The sequence below is a fragment of the Scyliorhinus canicula genome, chromosome 6 (assembly GCF_902713615.1).
Source record: "Scyliorhinus canicula chromosome 6, sScyCan1.1, whole genome shotgun sequence".
Classification (NCBI taxonomy): domain Eukaryota; kingdom Metazoa; phylum Chordata; class Chondrichthyes; order Carcharhiniformes; family Scyliorhinidae; genus Scyliorhinus; species Scyliorhinus canicula.
Genome location: NC_052151.1, coordinates 179516702 through 179536520, shown reverse-complemented (window position 1 = coordinate 179536520; position 19819 = coordinate 179516702). Strand labels below are relative to the sequence as shown.

Below are 19819 nucleotides of genomic sequence, written 5' to 3'. Positions count from 1 at the left end.
CAGCGTGTTTTAAACAAAAAGAAAATCTGGCTCGATAATAAATAGATCTAAATTTTAAAATTCACATGTATGGCATGCACTTTTTAGTTATCAACTTTACTTTTGGATTTTTGGTCATGTTTCTCAGTGAAAATTTACCTTTATCTTCAGTCTTATTAGAAAAATACGTGATTCAGATAGTGTATGTTTTGCTATTTTGCATGCAGTGCGTAGACTAATCCATGCCATTGTTATTTACAATAGCGATTACACTTCAATCCTACTTAATTGGCTATAAAAATGTTTTGTAACACTGAGATCATGGAAAGCATTTAAAATCCAAGTTGTTTTTTCTTTTAACATAGATATTAATAATTGAAACCTGTGAGCTTTGTTACTGAAGCAGTACAGGACCTAAATTTGTTTGTTGCTTGTGCTTGCAGATAATTTTGCATATGCGATTAATATTGGTACAAACCAAGTTCCTGGGGGCAAAACCCACGCAGGCATGGGGAGAATGTGCAAAGTCCACATGGACAGTTACCCAGAGCCGGGATCGAATCTGGGACCTCAGCGCCGTGAGGCAGCTGTGCTAACCACTAGGCCACTGTGCTGCCCCTGAATTATGGCTTAATTGAGTGCAGAGTGCTGAATACAGAGCATGGAGGAAACTTTAATGCTCCAAAAACAGATGGCTTTTAGCACCTTCCGATTGAGCTCAGAATTATTCAAACTAGCTACCTAGTCTCATGGTGAAAAATATTCTCTTGTGGCCCAGATCCACAAGCTTTATCAAACCTAGATTAGATATCAGCAATTGGTGCTTGCTGCAGCATCACATATACTAAAATTGGAACGATACCGAGAAGATTAGCATGGCCCCTGCGCTAGGCTGACACACAAATTTGTGAAGGGTTCCATAAAAAATAAAGATATCAGCAATTAAACTACTCGTAGATAGTGAACAATATGCAATAGTCACCTTGGTCGCCAAGGTTTTATAGCTGCTTCCACATGGAACAATCCACTGCACTTATTCACCACCCTCTCATAAAGTAATTTAAATCAAAACCATGCTCTCAAGTTTGCACTCTGCCCCCAGTTCCAGAGCAGATCATTGCAAGAGAAAATACTGCTGACTAGAAAATTGTGGTTCTGGTCACAATAATAACCACAAGAGATGAATCCCCAAATGGCCCCAATGGAAAGAACTGATGGGCAAGATTTCACTTCTAAAAAAGTATTGTACCGATCAAACCCAAAATTAACAAAAAATTAAGAATGCATTAGCAGTTAAAGTATTTTTGTTATTTCATGTTGCATAGTCAAAACACCAATATAACTCTCAAATGTATGAGCATCACTCTCAGAACATACATGGCACAATATGCAGTCTCAAAGTTCTTTAAACCAGGCCTCCTGCAGTTAGGGTGTCTTTATTTTCCCCACTCAATAGAGATTTATTCGATCAGAGTTCCCTGGATACAACTAATATTGATATTCTTAAAAAAAACCTTTCTCGGATAGTGACAGTATAGCTTTGCAACCAACACCTTCTTGGTTCACAATCTGGTCACTTCTGGTGCAAACACCCAGTTCATTATCATACCTGAGCACTCATACACTCATACTTCAGTTCCTTTTAGCTAGCTGGCATACATGGAACATCGCAAAGATTTTCCCGTCTGACCTCTTTTGTGCTGAAACAGAAAAACTGACTTTTCTTGTACAGAGCTCAGTTTGCTCCACCTGAACACCAATTCTGTTCCAAGTTCTTCAGAACAGGCTGAAAGACTATACCTCTAATTAGCATCTATTTGCCCTTTTCATTTATCTAACTGTCATTTGCACAGCAACCTCAAGTCACCAAGTCACTTCTCAGAAATGACCTCACAGCCAAGAAGTTGAATTACTCCCCGTACATATCCATCCATACCTTAGTTTCACTTTGGCCAGCATTTTCCAAAAATATAAGCTTCTTGCACACTAGAGTTCATCAAAATACCCACGTCCAGGTTAAGACATATCGAAAGTGAACAGCGGTCCCAATACCCACCCCATGGCATTTGACAAAGTACCACATAACTGTCTTTGTTAAACATCTTTTGAAAGTCTGTATTCACATCAACCCCAATACCCTCATAATTCCTTTTCTTTATTTAAAAGAACTCAATCAAGTCCAATGAAAAACAGCACAAATTTATTAATGCACGGTTGTGTTTGAGTAACAAAGCTTTTAATAAGGTCCCACTTGGCAGATTAGATACTAAAGTAAAAGTGATGGGATCCAAGGCAAGTGGCAAGCTGGATACAAAATTAGTTCAGAGGGAGGAAGCAGAGGGAAACGGTTGATGGGTGTTTACCCCCAGAAGGCCATTTCCAATAGGGGGTTCTACAGGGCTCAGTACAGGTTCCACTGCAATTTGCTGTATATTTCAATGATTTAAATGTGAATGCAGGGTATGATTAAAAAGTTTGCAACGGATACAAAAATTGTGGTTGATAATGAATAAGAAAACTGCAGAATGATACTAGTGAAGCGGGTGGAGCGGTGATAAATGGAGTTCAATCCGGAGAACTGTGAGGTAATGCATCTGGAGAAATCTAATAATGCAAAGGGATAGATGTTAAATGGTAGGATGTTGAGAGGTATAGAGGAACAGAGGGGGACCTTGGAGTGCATGTCCAAGATCACTAAAGGTGACGGGACAGGTAGATAAGGTGGTCAAGCAAACATATGGGTTACTAATCCGAGAGTTAGGAAGATATGCTGAAACTGTATAATACACTAGTGAAGTTCCAGCTGGAGAACTATGTGCAGTTCTGGTCACCACACTATAGAAGGATGTGACTGCACTAAAGATGGTGTAGAGGAGATTTAAGAGATGTTTTCCAAAATGGAGCATTTTAGTTTATACGGAAACATTGAATAGGCTACGGTTATTTTCTTGGGAATAAAAGAAGTGAGGGGAGATCTAACTGATGTGTAAAATTATCAGGGGTCTAGATATAGTAGATATGAAGACTATATTCCTGTTGGTTGTGGGATCCATAACAAGGAGGCATAGATTTAACTAAGAGGTTTAGAGGGGAAATCATTTCACCCAGGACAGTGGTGGGGATTTGGAACTCACTGCCTGAAAAAGGGCTGTAGAGGTACAAAGCCTCATAACATGTAAAAAAGTACCTGGATGTGCACTTAGAAATGCTACAACCTACAAAGTGGGATGAGCCCTGATGGCGATAGAACAATACAGCACAGAACAGGCCCTTCGGCCCTCGATGTTGCGCTGAGCCATGATCACCCTACTCAAACCCACGTAACCACCCTATACCCGTAACCCAATAACCCCCCCTTAACCTTACTTTATTAGGACACTACGGGCAATTTAGCATGGCCAATCCACCTAACCCGCACATCTTTGGACTGTGGGAGGAAACCGGAGCACCCGGAGGAAACCCACGCACACACGGGGAGGACGTGCAGACTCCGCACAGACAGTGACCCAGCCGGGAATCGAACCTGGGACCCTGGAGCTGTAAAGCATTTATGCTAACCACCATGCTACCGTGCCAGCAACAGACATACAATGGGCTGATTGGCCTTTTTCCATGTTGTAAATTTCTATTTTTCGATGATTTCTATGAAGATCAACAAAATTTGCTTTTAACAATTCCACGCTGACTTCTATCATCAGCCCATGCTTTCAAAACTTCAATTAATTTTGTCCTAGATTATGGCATCTAATAGCTTTCCTACCACCCCCATTGATGTTCAGCTGACTGGCCTCTAATTGCAGGTGCAAAATTACTCAGCAATACCCACTGCCTCCACAAAATCTGCTTTTGGTCCCGAATTGGCTCTTTCTCCTTTAATTACCCATTTACTATTTAGGTATTTATAAACTTCTGAGTTCCCTTTTATGTTAGTTGCTAATCTATTCTCATATTATTTTTTCCCCCAGTTGAAGATTTCTTCCATACTTCCATATTCGTGTTCTTGATTCTTCACTGTATTATGAATTTATAATTGTCATAAGTGTTCTTTTTCAGCCTCATGTCAACCTCTGCATCTTTAATCATTTATGAAGCTTCAGCTTTAGGTGCCCTGTCTTCCTGATGGAAACGTCACAACCACCGCCTCCTTAAAAGGCCTCCTATTTTCCATTTATTGTTTTGACTGCCAATTTCTGAGTCCAATTCACCTGGATTATTTTGCAACTCACTGCTAGTTAAGTTTATTTTACACTTGATTGTACCGATAGCTACTCAAATCTTATGGTCAAATTCTATCAAGCTGAAACATGCCCCACTGGCTCAATTTGTTTCCCAGAACCAGATCTGACACCGCTTTACTCCCTGTTTGTGCTGGACACTGATTAAGTTTTCTTGTACACATTTCAGGAATTCTTCCCCTCTACACTGTTTGTATTGCAGTATACATTTGGATAATTGTATTCCTCTAATTATCACTATTCTATAGCTGCTGTAAATTTCTGTAATTTACCTAGAAATTTGCTTTCCTATCTCTTTCCCAGTACTTTGTGGCCAATAAGTATTCCTGTAGTGTAATAGCTCTGCTATAATTCTCAATTCAACCAAAATAGATCATAGGCTGGATTCTCCGCCGGCAGGATGCTCCGTTTTGCTGGCAGCCCGGGGGGTTTCCCGACAGCGAAAACCCCATTGAATAGCTGGCGTAACGGAGCATCCTGCCGGCGTGCTGAACTTGAAATCTGGCGCGGCGGGACGGAGAATCCAGCCCATGTCTTTGACTTCTCGCCAGTGCTTTAATAGTTTTGATATTTTTGTGCCACTCCATTCCACCCACCCCTTCTCCATTTGTTAATTCCCAACTTTCCTGAATACCTTGAAGCCAGAAATATTAAGTTCCCAATTGTCCCTTCTTTCAGACAGGTCTCTGTTATTGGCATTATATCATAATTCTCTGTGAAACTTGTGCCTGCTCCTCAAACCCTTATAGGCTCATTCCCAGCCTACAGGTGCCCATTCACTCAGTGGGTGAGGGATAGCGCAAGTCCAAGTGTGTGACCACCCTGGAAGTGGGAGTGAGCCAGACAGACAGTTTCAATCTATGGTCATCTTTATTACTTAATCCAATTTAAAATGGTTAAATTATTGTTTTGACATTTATTTTTGTTCAGCAAGTGTTTCTTTTCCTCACAGCAATTTTTTTTCTATTTCATGTTTTTTTTAATATAAATTTAGATTACCCAATTATTTTTTCCAATTAAGGGGCAACTTAGCGTGGCCAAGGGCAGCACGGTGGCCTAGTGGTTAGCACAACCGCCTCACGGCGCTGAGGTCCCAGGTTCGATCCTGGCTCTGGGTCACTGTCCGTGTGGAGTTTGCACGTTCTCCCCGTGTCTGCGTGGGTTTCGCCCCCACAACCCACAAATGTGCAGAGTAGGTGGATTGGCCACGCTAAATTGCCCCTTAATTGGAAAAAATAATTGGCTAATCTAAATTTATAAAAAAAAACTTAGCGTGGCCAATCCACCTACTCTGCACATTTTTGGGTTGTGGGGGCGAAACCCATGCAGACACGGGGAGAATGTGCAAACTCCACACAGACAGTGACCCAGAGCCGGGATCGAACCTGGGACCTCAGCGCCGTGAGGCGGTTGTGCTAACCACTAGGCCACCGTGCTGCCCTTCTATTTCATGTTTAGCAATTCACTCTCAGGACGGCACGGTGATGCAGTGGTAAGCACTGTTGCCTCTTGGCGCAGAGGACCCGGGTTCGATCCCGGCTCTGGGTCACTGTCCGTGTGGAGTTTGCACATTCTCCCCGTGTTCTCACCCCCACAACTCAAAGATGTGCAACGTAGGTGAACTGGCCATGCTAAATTGCCCCTTAATTAGAAAAAACAAGAATTGGATACTCTAAATTTATTTTTTAAAAAGCAATTCACTCTCACTTTCTCAACACTTCAAACCTTATCTTCCAAAATTTGCTCATTGAAATACGCAAATATTTGGACAACCCTATTCAAGCATATATATTTCCCTTCAGAGGGAATGAGAAATATATTACAGATTTGCAGCAATTTTCCAGTTTACTCCAACAACACGGGTGCAGGATAACAAACCACTCCACTATTTTGCTTACAACTGTTTCATAAATAGCAAAATTTGCAAAGTATACAGAAAATTGATAAACATTCACAGCATCAATTGTTCAGATACCCAGTTAAGTGGTGGTGTAAACGGATCACCAATTTTAAGTTCATTTGCTGTACATGGTTTGTTTATTGCAGGTTGACCTCCGAACGAACATACCCAGATTTATTTTCAGCATTCTAACTTTCAGTTTAGCCTCTTTATCCACCAATCTTCTAATTTCTTAGTAGCTACATGCATCTCTCAGTCACAGGAACATCTACTTCTGTCAGAGAAGACTCCCAGTTTCCCATGCTACTCTGCCACCTGATCAGACTGAGACATCTTTTCTCTTGTTTAGATTTTTCTGTACTGCTCCTATCAGAATGTCTACAAAAGATCTTTTTTACTGGACATGATCTATTCCTTCTCCCAAATGTATCTCCAAAATCAGTACTTGAACTAGAGTTGTGTTTTCTTATTTTCCTCTCTTGTAATCCCTGCAGCCAATCTCCGACCCTCACCATTTGTCCCTCATCTTGGACATCAGCCAATTTTTAGACTTGCCCATAGACTTTCCTGCTGCTCCCATTATCATCTGATTCTTCTGGCTAATACAACACCCGGGAACCTACTTTAGGCATTCGATCCCTGCATAAGGTAATTTTTTCATGTTGTACATGATCAGTCACATATTAGTAAGTCTTGACCTCTCAAATCCTGCCCCTCTGGTTTCCAAATTGTTAAACTCATGAGTATGCGAAGTACAGGGCACCTCATTATCATCACCTTCACCCATATTCTCAAAGTTTGAAAGTTCATAACTCATTCCTATTACTTGTGAAGAATGCGTTTTCATAGTCTGATTCCCATATTGCATTATTAAGAGTTTTCCCATCATGTTCAATAACTTATCTCGGACCTCTGCATTCTGTGTCCTCCCTTAACTTCAGCATATAGCACATTCAATTGAGGGGCAAAAGTAGAGCTATGAGACATTCCCTCTAGTGCTGGAGGGTCATCATATAGTATTGAAGGCATTTTAGGATTCTGTCTGTATACTAATTGGTATGGGCTAGGTGCCCTCCCACTTGTAAGGAATTTTCTGTATGTACTGCCCATGCCAGTACTGTTCCTAACTTAAAGCTTGGCTGATCTGCCAGTATTTTGTGAAACATTTAATCAATTATGGCACAGTTCCTTTTGCACAAGTCCTTACTGAACCAACGTTCTGCAGCAGTATGGCATATTCTCACACGTCCCTAAACTCTTCATTTGCAAATTCACATCCATTAATTGTTTGGAATTTTGTTGCCGACCCAAGTCCTGTTCCAACCCATTTTTCTATGACTTCATCTACTACTGACCATCTATCCTTGGTGTTTATTGCAGTAGATATGTTGAACCTGGTTGCCACATCTACAAAATGTAACAGATAAATACTCCAATCCTTGTACTATGCTTTCAGTCCATGATTACCGCTATGTTAATATCCAGGGCTAATGGGACACTTGAACTGGACGTGGTAGCACCTTTCGACATTCAATGCATCTTTCACATTCTGATGTAGTCTGTTTAACAAGAGATTGATATTCTTTATCCACAACTCTGGCATCCTTTAGTAGCTTGAACTTTTGTGATGAAGGATGGAAGAATTGTTTATGCAATTTCCAGCAGATTGTCTTCTTGTTAGCCAGACTCTTTTTTTTTTTTTAAATAATTTTTATTGAAGAAATTTTTCAAAATACAAACATTTTAACCCCCCCTACATTTACATTTAAATTATAACAAAACAAAGTCAAACCCCCCTACTTAACAAGAAAAAGAAAAAAAAAAGTCCCCCCCCCCCCCCCTACTCGCGCGTCCCCCACCCACCCCCCCCCGCCGCGAACCGACAGTCAGACCAACTTATCATTTCTAGCAGCGTCCTCGGGCAGGCCTTGCCCGTGCCACCACCGCTACCCGTACTTCCTTCGTCTTTGTCCCCCCTCCCCCCCCCCCCCCCCCCTCCTCCCCCCTCCCTCCCGCCCCCGCCCTCCCCTCCCGGGTTGCTGCTGTCACGGCCTCAGTTTCTATCTCTGATCCAAGAGGTCTAGGAAGGGTTGCCATCGCCTGAAAAAACCCCTGCACCGACCCTCTCAGGGCGAATTTGATCCTTTCCAATTGGATGAAGTTTGCCATGTCGTTTAAACCAGGTGTTAACACTCGGAGGCCTTTCGTCCCTCCACTGAATCAGGATCCTCCTCCGAGCCACCAAGGACGCAAAGGCTAATATTCCAGCCTCCCTCGCCTCCTGTACCCCCGGTTCCACCCCAACCCCGAAGATCGCAAGTCCCCATCCTGGCTTGACCCTGGACCCCACCACTCTCGACTCCGTCCCTGCCACCCCCTTCCAGAACTCCTCCAGTGCCGGACATGCCCAAAACATATGTGCATGATTCGCAGGGCTTCCCGAACATCTAATACACCTGTCTTCACCCCCGAAAAACCGACTCATCCTTGTCCCCGTCATGTGGGCTCTATGCAGTACCTTAAATTGAATGAGACTTAGTCTCGCACATGACGACGACGAGTTGACCCTCTCCAGGGCGTCTGCCCATGTCCCGTCCTCTATCTGTTCCCCCAGCTCTAACTCCCACTTATCTTTCAGCTCCTCTACTGGTACCTCCTCCACCTCCTGCATAATCTTATAGATGTCCGAGATCTTCCCCTCCCCGACCCAGACCCCTGATAGCACCCTATCACTCACCCCCCTGTCGGGGAGCGCGGGGAACCCCGCTACCTGTCGTCTGGCAAATGCCTTCACTTGGAGGTACCTGAACGTGTTCCCCGGGGGGAGCCCAAATTTCTCCTCCAGCTCTCCCAGGCTCGCAAACCTCCCCTCTATAAACAAGTCCCTCAGTTGTCTAATACCCGCCCTCTGCCAGCTCTGGAATCCCCCTCCTGTGTTTCCCGGCGCAAATCTGTGGTTCCCTCTTAGTGGTGCCCCTATCAGACCTCCCACTTCCCCCCTGTGTCGCCTCCACTGCCCCCAGATCTTGAGGGTGGCCGCCACCACCGGGCTCGTGGTATACCTCGTGGGAGGGAGCGGCCATGGTGCCGTTACCAGTGCCCCTAAGCTTATGTTGCCACAGGACGCCCTCTCCATGCGCTTCCAGGCTGCCCCCTCCCCTTCCATCATCCACTTTCGTACCATCGATGTATTTGCCGCCCAGTAATATCCTGAAAGGTTGGGTAACGCCAGCCCTCCACTATCCCTACTCCGCTCCAAAAGACCCTTCTAACTCTCGGGGTGCCATGTGCCCACACATACCCCATGATACTACTCGTTACCTTCTTGAAAAAGGCCCTGGGGAGGAAGATGGGCAGACACTGGAACAAAAACAAGAACCTCGGGAGGACCGTCATTTTAACTGACTGCACCCTCCCTGCCAGCGACAGCGGCACCATGTCCCACCTCTTAAACTCCTCCTCCATCTGTTCCACCAGTCTGGAAAAGTTCAACTTGTGGAGGGTCCCCCAGTTCTTTGCCACCTGCACCCCCAAATACCTAAAACTTTTAACTGCTCTTTTGAAGGGGAGCCTCCCAATTCCCTCCCCTTGGTCTCCCGGGTGTATTACAAAGACCTCACTTTTCCCCAGATTTAATTTATATCCAGAAAAGTCCCCGAACTCCGCTAGTATCCCCATTACCTCCGGCATTCCCCCCTCCGGGTCTGCCACATACAACAACAAATCATCCGCATAGAGCGAGACCCGATGTTCCTCCCCTCCCCTTGTCGGTCCTCTCCACCCCCCTGAACCCCTCAGTGCCATCGCCAACGGCTCAATCGCTAATGCAAAGAGTAAGGGAGATAGGGGACATCCCTGCCTAGTACCTCGATGGAGCCCAAAATATTCTGACCTCCTCCCGTTTGTTACCACACTTGCCATCGGAGCTGAATAGAGCAGTTTTACCCACTTGATAAATCCCTCCCCAAACCCAAACCTTTCCAACGTCTCCCACAAGTATTCCCACTCCACTCTGTCAAATGCCTTCTCCGCGTCCAGCGCTACCACTATCTCCGCCTCCCCTTCCACTGCTGGCATCATAATCACATTTAACAATCTCCGGACATTTGTGTTAAGTTGGCGTCCCTTCACGAACCCCGTCTGGTCTTCATGGACTACCCCTGGCACACAGTCCTCTATCCTGGTTGCCAGGACCTTTGCTAACAGCTTGGCGTCAACATTCAGGAGGGAGATGGGCCTGTAGGACCCACACTGGACCGGGTCCTTGTCCCGCTTCAAAATCAAGGAGATCAGGGCCTGCGACATTGTTGGGGGCAGAACCCCCCCCCTCGCGCGCCTCATTAAAGGCTCGCATTAGCCAGACTCTTTAACGCCAGAGGTTAACAATACTTCTTGAACTTCATGACAGGAAATTTCTGGTTTCCTCAAAGGAATACAATAATGCCCAGATCCAGTGAACTCTAGGTTCACCACTTTACCAAAGACAAATGCTTTATTATTCTCCATGTCCACATGCACCTTTATTTTTTCCCATTGACTTTGGTGTCAATGAGATGAAGCATTCCAGTAATTTCACGTGGGAGGACCACTCTCTTTCAAGACGTTAATGCATTATTGTCCCCAAATCAAAAGCAGGTAGTGCTTTCAAGTTCCCTGACTCTTTTTATCTGCTTTGTCAAGGGTTTCCAAATAACAATTTAGCAAATCGATCCCACACTTTGAGTTACAGCCACTATCTAGTTCTGTACAATTAAATGAATTGGCAACCAAGGTATTCATGGGCTGATTTAAGCTTTTGGTCGCTCATACAATACTTTCTTGTTGTTCATCATCAGAACCATCGGTTCATGAACTGCTTCAAATACTAGATTCTTGACTTTTGGACAATTCTTTGTATTACGATATTTGGAGTCACACCAGAAACATCAAGTAATTATTGGTTCATTTCCCAGCTTAGGTCACTGTCTGTGCAGAGTCTTCACGTTCTCCCTGTGTCTGCGTGAGTTTCCTCCGGGTGCTCTGGTTTCCTCCCACAAGTCTGCCTGTGCATTTTTGGGATTCATTCACGGTCAGCTATTTTCCAAATCTTGCTTCTTGTCTTGAACCATAAATCTATTAAAAATGCAACCCACCTCTGGGGTTGTATTTTCTTTGAGAAATTCTTTCTTTGTACAAGTGCATACAATTAGGCCACAATTGATTTTGGGAATCACTAAGACATGCTATTAGGTAATTTGGACATTCTGAATTCTCCCTCTGTGTACCCGAACAGGTGCCGGAATGTGGCGACTAGGGGCTTTTCACAGTAACTTCATTGCAGTGTTAATGCAAGCCTACTTGCGACAATAAAGATTATATATAATCATGGAGTCCTCCATTCTCTGTACCATTGAAGAATTTCCAACATCTCTTTGTGAGGTAGCTGGAAACAATCGTTTCCCCCCCCCCCCACAAATTTTTTAGGACAGGGTTCATTTGTTCAAAATGAGTCCTCACCATGAAACTGAACGTCTGCCAAAACCAGAAGCCTACCTATCATGTGTGAGATTTGTGCACAATCTAATCATTTGAACTCAGGGGGGACATCCTGGATGGGCTGGCACCATCGGTTGGAGATCTTGCGGGAGAGTGGATGTGGTCAGTGAGAGGGAAGGATCATTATTCTGGCATGAGCAACAGATGTATGACAGGTCAGCTGGATGGGGGGGCAGGGGTACTAACCACTGCAACGCAGGCTAAGCTCGATGTCGGTGACTGCTCTGTCCTCTGTCACCTCCGCGACCTCCAGGGCCATGCCTCGTAGGGGGTGAGGACTGTGATATCCAGCACCACGCCATCCATTAGGGCTCTCTCTCCCATCTGTCATGGGCCAAATTCTTTTGCAGAGACAAAGATAGGGCATTGTGATCCACAAACTTTGTTTTTTTTTGGGGGGTGTCGGTCGGGGATGGAATCAGCCGTATGCACCGTTGCTGCTGGTAGGCGAGGGGTGGTGGTGGGTGACAGAGCACAAGCACTGTATTATGCTGGGAGGGGAATGTGGGCAGGGAAGAGAGAGTGTGGTGCCAACTGCAGCGTAATCCGGGGAGGGGGGAACCACCAGTGCCAGGGGGCCAATGCCAACTCATCCATGCGGCCCAGTGGAGGTCAGGTGGTCTTCCTGGTAACAATTCCTGTGTTGACGGCCGCTAACACTGATTCCCAGGAAGCACTGACTGCCCTGTGGCTGATCTTCCGACTCCTCAGAGGAACGGAGTATCCCGTCTGCACTCAACCGCATCCAACACTCTGCCCAGGTCGGCATCTCCAAATCATGAAGCTGGTCTGTGCGGTGGAATAGCTGCGTTCTGTCTTGGGCTTGCTCTGCGGGATCGGTTTTTAAGTGCTGCTCCCCTTCGTTAGCGGGGAGCTACCGGGCGATATTCAGACTAATTGGCTGGTGGGACAGTCATTTCAGACATGAAGCCCGTAGGGCATAATTACCAGCCCTAATTACCGTTAGATACCGGTTTCGGCGGGTCAGCTGTCGTGAAGTACCCGGAAATTCCTGCAGGCTACCACACTTGGAAACGTTTCCTTTAGATTGCGCCTTTATTTCCAATCTTTTTTTTTGTTTTAAAAAAAATTTAGATTACCCAATTATTTTTTCCAATTAAGGGGCAATTTAGCATGGCCAATCCACCTACTCTGCACATTTTTGGGTTGTGGGGGCGAAACCCACGCAGACACGGGGAGAATGTGCAAACTCCACACAGACAGTGACCCAGAGCCGGGATCGAACCTGGGACCTCAGCGCCGTGAGGCGGTTGTGCTAACCACTAGGCCACCGTGCTGCCCTTTTTATTTCCAATCTTATTTCTTTCTGCTAAGGACATGCCTAGCCTTTACTTGGCTAGAGCAGTGACCAGAGTCCACATTTCCATAGTTTTCTTCCATTGCTCATATGGTTCCAGTATCTGAAAAGACTGGAAGGTAACCATGCGGTTTTAGAGAATGGGATGGCCCAGAGGCCGGGTTGGAGAATGGGCGTGGGGTCGTTAGCCTACCGCAGTTTTTGCGATAAGACCGGGACAGTGATCGAGGAATACGTTTAAATGTACGGGGATGTTTCGCAGTCAGAAGTTTGAAAGGCTCTAAAGGCAGTAGTGAGGGGGAGGTGGTCTTGTTTAAGGCTAAGGTGGACAAGGAAGAGAGGGAGGAGCGGCAAAGCTTGTTAGAGGAGATTTTGGAGGTGGACAGGAGGTAGGGCGGGTCTCGGACCTGGCCCTCCCGGACAGGAGGAAGGAGCTTCAGGCAAAGTTTGATCAGTTTTACACAGGGAAGGCGGTGTGCCAATTGAGATGGGCGAAGAGGGCATTCTATGAATATGGGAAGAAGGCAAAGCATATGTTGGCTGGCCAGCTCCAGAGGGAGGAGGCGGTGAAGGAGACATTCCATGTACGGGATAGGACGGGCAAGTTAGTGGTGGCCCCGGAGAAGATTAATAAAGTTTTTGAGGAGTTTTATGAGAGGTTCTATAGGTGAGAGCCACCAGGAGCGGAGTGAGAGATGAGGGAGTTTCTGGACGGGTTGGAGGAGGAAGATAGGGCAGGGCTGGAGGGGCAGGTGGGGGAGCAGGAGGTAAAAGAGGCAATCGGGAGGATGCAGTCAGGGAAGGCGGCATGGCCGGATGGGTTCTCAGTGGAGTATTATAAGAAGTTCAAGGACAAGTTGGCGCCGCTGATGATGGAATGTTTGAGGAGGTGCTAGATAGAACAAAGAACAAAGAAAATTACAGCACAGGAACAGGACCTTCGGCCCTCCCGGCCTGCGCCGATCCAATAGAGGGGTTTTGCCGCAAACATTGGGACAGGCTTTGATTTCCTTGCTGTTAAAGAAAGGACAAGGACCTGGTGGTCCTTGTGTCGTATAGGCCCATATCCCTATTAAATGTGAATGTCGATACTGGCAAAGGTGCTGGCGGCAAGGTTGGAGGGGTGCCTCCCAATGATAGGAGAGGATCAGGCAGAGCTAGCGAAGGGAAAGCAGCCATTCTCAAATGTTAGAAGGTTGTTAAATATGATTATGTTATCGGCGGAGGGGAAGGTGACGGAGGTGGTGGCGGCACTTGATGTGGAGAAGAAGTTTGATCGGGTAGTGGGGTTATTTGATTCTTTAAAAAAAAAAATTAGAGTACCCAATTATTATTTTTTTCCAATTAAGGGGCAATTTAGTGTGGCCAATCACATCTTTGGGTTGTGGGGGGTGAAACACACGCAGACATGGGGAGATTGTGCAAACCCTACATGGACAGTGACCCAGGGTCGGGATTTGAATCCAAGTCCTCAGCGCCGCAGTCCCAGTGCTAACCACTGCACCACATATCTGCCTTGTTCAAGTCTGGAATCTATTTCTCACTTTCTTTTTTTTTTCTTTTAAATTTAAAGTGACCAATTTTTTTCCCCCCCCCAATTAAGGGACAATTTAGCGTGGTCAATCCACCTACCCTGCATATCTTTGGGTTGTGAGGGTAAAACCCACGCAGACACGGGATAATGTGCAAACTCCACACCGACAGTGACTCAGGGCTGGGATAGAACCCGGGCTGTGGGTACCGTGAGGCAAAAGTGCTAACTACTGCACCACCGTGCCACCCATTATTTCTCCCTTTAAAATACTATGTTGAACTTGATCACATCATGATTACTGATCAGTAAATGTTCAGTGTTAGGCTGGAGTAACAGTGGATCATTACTCCATCTAATATGGCATATCAAACTGATGGCTTGAAGACACTGGCCTGAACACCAAGAAATTGACAAACTTTTGGACATGTTTATAGTCAATTTATTCCAATCCATATAAAGCTAAAATCGATTAAAAAACGCGGCCTTTGGTACACGCGCTGGTCTAATCTCAGCATTTATACATTCGACCAATCCACAGCTTCTACCAGGAGGTCTATACACAACTTCTATTACAATCTTACATCCTTTCTATTCCTTAATTCTAACCTTTAAGCCTCCACTGTCCGCTTACCTAGCATTACATCTTCTTTTATAATTGAAGCCATGATGTGGAGATGCCGGCGTTGGACTGGGGTGAGCACAGTAAGAAGTCTTACAACACCAGGTTAAAGTCCAACAGGTTTGTTTCAAACACGAGCTTTCGGAGCACGGCTCCTTCTTCAGGTGAATGGATCTTGTCTGCTTTTTTGCATCTTTGTAGAAACTGAATGTCAGTGTCTATATGCGCGATCTTCCTGGAGATCCTCTCCACTTTGAGCCGGCAGTTTGCGGTGTCAATGGTAGCCATGATGTGGAGATGCCGGCGTTGGACTGGGGTGAGCACAGTAAGAAGTCTTACAACACCAGGTTAAAGTCCAACAGGTTTGTTTCAAACACGAGCTTTCGGAGCACGGCTCCTTCTTCAGATTCACCTGAAGAAGGAGCCGTGCTCCGAAAGCTCGTGTTTGAAACAAACCTGTTGGACTTTAACCTGGTGTTGTAAGACTTCTTACTGTTATAATTGAAGTAATTGGTATATAAAATTTTAAATTGAGACAATCCATAATCTGTATTTTTTCTACATATGTGAGAAAGAAATAAAGATGTACCCTGCTCCCCTATGCATCAAGATTTTAGTTGTGAGCATTTTAGAAATCAGAGTTTTTGGAATTTGTCTCAAATACTTTATTATGTTAAGGAGTTCAGTGGTTCCAAAGTTCTCGCCCCAATAAATGATTGCAACCATTTTTGGAACATGGCCCAACCCTGCACTTGAGCAGTAACAGTAGTTTTCACTTTAAAACAAACATGTTGGACTTTAACCTGGTGTTGTAAGACTTCTTACTGTGCTCACCCCAGTCCAAGGTCGGCAACTCCACATCATAACAAATTTTATGGTAGTAAGTGGTAGGAATGGTTGGAGTAGGAAGGAAAAAAATTTTTTGGACAGAAAATATTTGTGCATTTTCATTCCTAATTAGTCCTGCAGGTTTGATTTGACACCATCTGTACTAAGGATATTCCTTGTACGTAGAGGAAGGAAGCTGTGTGTGTTCTAATTTCATTACAGAATGACTGCTATAATTAATCTATGGACAGTTGATAAAACATGCTGCAACAAGTGGTCTGAAGTAGCATATCTTGTCGACCCAGGATGATTTTTGTCGCATAGATTTTTCTTCATAATTTTGGTTGCTGATTATTCCAATATGCCCCAGTAAGTTATGGGAATTTCAGCCATCAAGTGCACTAACACTAACTACACGAGTTCACCTTGGGAGGACTGAAAATGTAACATCTTAAATAGGCACTATCTGTGTCACGTTTCGTCTGACAAGCATAACCCGCTGTGCCTACTCCTGAAATAAATGGAAAATGACAACTATGAATGTGATTTTTCAACTTTTGCTTTCTTCCCAATAAAAGGACTTTGTAAAACTGACCTTGTGGCATAAGCAGGTTGTACTTCATGAGGATTGCGTCGATCAGACCAAAAAAACAGCAGCCTGTCAAACTTTGGTTCAATATCAGCAAACTGTAATTTGCCTTCTGGAAAAATTCGAAGAAGACCCCCATTCACCTAGCAAAGCAAAAGAAATCTTTAGGCACCAGACCTCATTAGTACACTTTGAACTCCTAGATACAAAGCAAATCATCACTAAATATTTCTTAGTATCTGAAGTTTATACTATTTCAGTGCATTTAATCTGCTGATGACAGATCATTTTTCCAGTGTCATAGGTTTGTCAAAGTCATCTAGAATTTCTCAGTATAACACTCAGAATTAAAAATCATTCCCTCCAGTTGGTTACTTCAAAATTACAATTTGTCCACTCATCATGAGATGTTAAAGGTTAAAAAAAGTCTAAATTTTACACACTGTATGGGATTCTTCCTGTTTATTTCCTTATTTTTCCTTTCTTTTGCTTTGCTATTATCATTTTTGATCCATGGGTGATGAATCAACATGTATCTTTAAGTCAAGCTACAGAGAGAATGAGGAATTCAAAAGTTACAGGAGAGAACACTGCTGGTCTCTGCTACTTTGAACAGGAGCTTCAGACATTTTGGCACCAGAGAGGGATGGGATGGGACTCTATTTGATTGATTGACTGGCACAAAAGGCCATACTCTGCTGGGTAGCAGGCGTTGATTGGATTCTGTCCCAGTGGAATGATTTTAGAGTCCCAAGGAGCTCGGTTTGACTCCTAGAAGCATAGAAACAATGACTCTCTCAATCTCCCTCTGTATTTTCTCCAGAAAGGCTGAGAGTGCTGTATTCCTGGAATTGCAAAGAACCCGAATGAATGTATCTACAGGCTTTACAGGCCATTACAGGCTGCAAACAAAGATCCGGACCCTCTCTTGCTCTGTCTCCAGAAAGGCGGGGGTGTGTATTTCTGAAACTACAAAGGCCTGAATGAATCTGCAGTAAAGCCTTAGACTAAATGTAGAGTTTGAAGAGGAGTAAGGTGCTGCAAACAATTCACTGCATATTTCATTACAGTTCTCGTTATTAATAAAAAAGTAATTGTGTTTATATTTATAAACCTGGTGAAAGTAATTATTGGGCAGCCAAGGGCCAAAGACTTTGGGTATTTTTCTAAGAATTAGGATATGAGAAAGCTTTGGCTGGTAAAAGTGAAAAAGTTTAAAATCCTATAAAGAAGGCACATGGGTAATTTGATAAGGTGGATTCAAAGCTAGTTAGTTGCAGGAGACAGAGAGTGATGACAGGCTTTAGTGACTGGAAGCCAGTGACCAGGGGCATACCACAGGGATTTGTGCTGGGCCCCCAACTGTTTGTAATTTCTGTAAATGACATAGATGACCATGTGGTGGGTAGGATCAGTAAGTATGAAGATGACACAAAGTTTGGCTGGGTTAACAGTGGGAATGAGCGTCTTGGGTTGCAGGGAGATATAGACGGGATGGTCAAATGAGCAGAAAAGTGGCTGATGGAATTTAATCCTGAAAAGTGTGAACTTTGCAAGGAGTAATGCGACAAGTATTCAATGAATGGCATGACACTAAAAAGTTCCGAGGAACAAAAGGACTTTGACGTCTTTGTCCGTAGATCTCTGAAGGCAGAAGGGCAGGTTAAGAGGGTGGTGAAAAGGGACATTTGTCTTTATCAATCGAGGCATAGATTGCAAAAGCAGGGAGGCCACGTCGGAGTTGTATAGAACTTTGATGAGGCCACGGCTGGAGTACTGTGTACAATTCTGGTCACCACATTATAGGAAGGATGTGATTGCACTGGACAAGGTGCAGAGGTGATCCAGCAGGATGTTGCCTGGGATGGAATATTTAAGTTATGAAAAGTGGTTCGATAGGCTTGGGTTGTTTTCGCTGGAGCAGAGAAGCTTGAGGGGCGAACTGATCGAGGTGTACAAGATTGAGGGGAATAGGCAGGGTGGATAAGGAGCAGCTGTTCCGACTTCCGGTGGCGGCCATGGAGTAGGAGGTCGCACATTGGTAGCTCCCGCCTGTAAAAGACTTTTGGACCTTTTTCCTCCGGTTATTTTCGGATTTTATGGGATAAATCAGTGAAGAGTGAGACAGTAAGGAGAAAGCCCCCTCCGTGTATGGAGAATTGGACCAGAAGTGGCCGTGTGAGACGACAAACACAGGACACAGGACAGCATGGCGGAGAGCAAGGGAGACGGCACAGTGGTCGACGGAGCAGTTGGTGAAGTTTTTCGAGGATTGCTTCGCCAAGCTGAAGAAGAACATGCTGGACCTGATTAAGGCTTTGATTGATCAAGTGGTTCAGAATCAGGAAACCCAAGGGAAAGCGATCCAGGTGGTCGAACAAAAGTTGACCGAGCAAGAGGAGTATATAACCGTGCTCGAAAGCAAGGTGGGGATGATGAATGACCGCCAGAAAAGAATGCCGGAGTAGCTGGAGACCCGGAGAATAGGTCCAGGAGGCAGAATCTCAGAATTGCTGGCCTCCCTGAAGGCAGTGAGGGATCAGATGTGAGGGCCTACGTGACGGACATGTTGGAGAAGATGATGGGGGTTGGGGCATTCCCTCGGCCCCTGGAATTGGACAGAGCGCACAGAGCCCTTGCGAGGAAGCCCAGAGCGAACGAGCCGCCGAGGGCCATGGTGGTATGTTTTCACCGTTTCATGGACAAGGAACACGTTTTGCGGTGGGCCAAGAAAGAATGGAGCATCAAGTGGGAGAACTGTGAGCTGCGCATCGATCAGGACGTGGGAGCGGATTTGGCCAAGAGGCAAGCTGGGTTCAATTGGGGGAAAATGGCCCTGTTTAAGAAGGGGGTGAAGTTCGAGATGCTATTCCCAGCGCGTCTGTGGGTCACACGAGGAACGGGACTTCTACTTTGAAACGCCAGACGAAATATGGACCTCTACTAAAGAAATGAAGCTGAAGGCGAATTAAAAGACACTTAAGCCTTGGAGAAGCACTGTGGCGGCGATTTGCGGTGCTGTATTGTAGAAATTTAAGTAGCTCTATGTGAAATAATGGGCTGTGTGGATGGTTGAGAGAGAGAGAGAGAGAGAGAGAGAGAGAGAGAGAGAGAGAGAGAGAGAGAGAGAGAGAGAGAGAGAGAGAGAGAGAGAGAGAGAGAGAGAGGGGCAGTGAGAGAGAGAGAGAGGGGCAGTGAGAGAGAGAGAGAGAGAGAGAGAGAGAGAGAGTGCAGTGAGAGAGAGAGAGAGAGAGACGGGCAGTGAGAGAGACGGGCAGTGAG

The 19819-nt window shown here is 45.1% G+C and overlaps 1 protein-coding gene and 1 non-coding gene across 2 annotated transcripts in view; one reads left to right on the top strand and one right to left on the bottom strand.

The window, feature by feature from the left end:
• egln1a (egl-9 family hypoxia-inducible factor 1a) overlaps positions 1-19819 on the bottom strand; it is a 134224-nt gene that overhangs the window by 15696 nt on the left and 98709 nt on the right. Inside the window, exon 2 of the mRNA XM_038800521.1 lies at positions 16544-16680. Within this exon, the coding sequence (XP_038656449.1) occupies positions 16544-16680 (137 nt within the window). The remainder of the gene's footprint in view (positions 1-16543; positions 16681-19819) is intronic.
• LOC119968068 lies at positions 800-906 on the top strand. Its single transcript, XR_005461101.1, has one exon. It is a non-coding gene; the product is annotated as a U6 spliceosomal RNA (small nuclear RNA).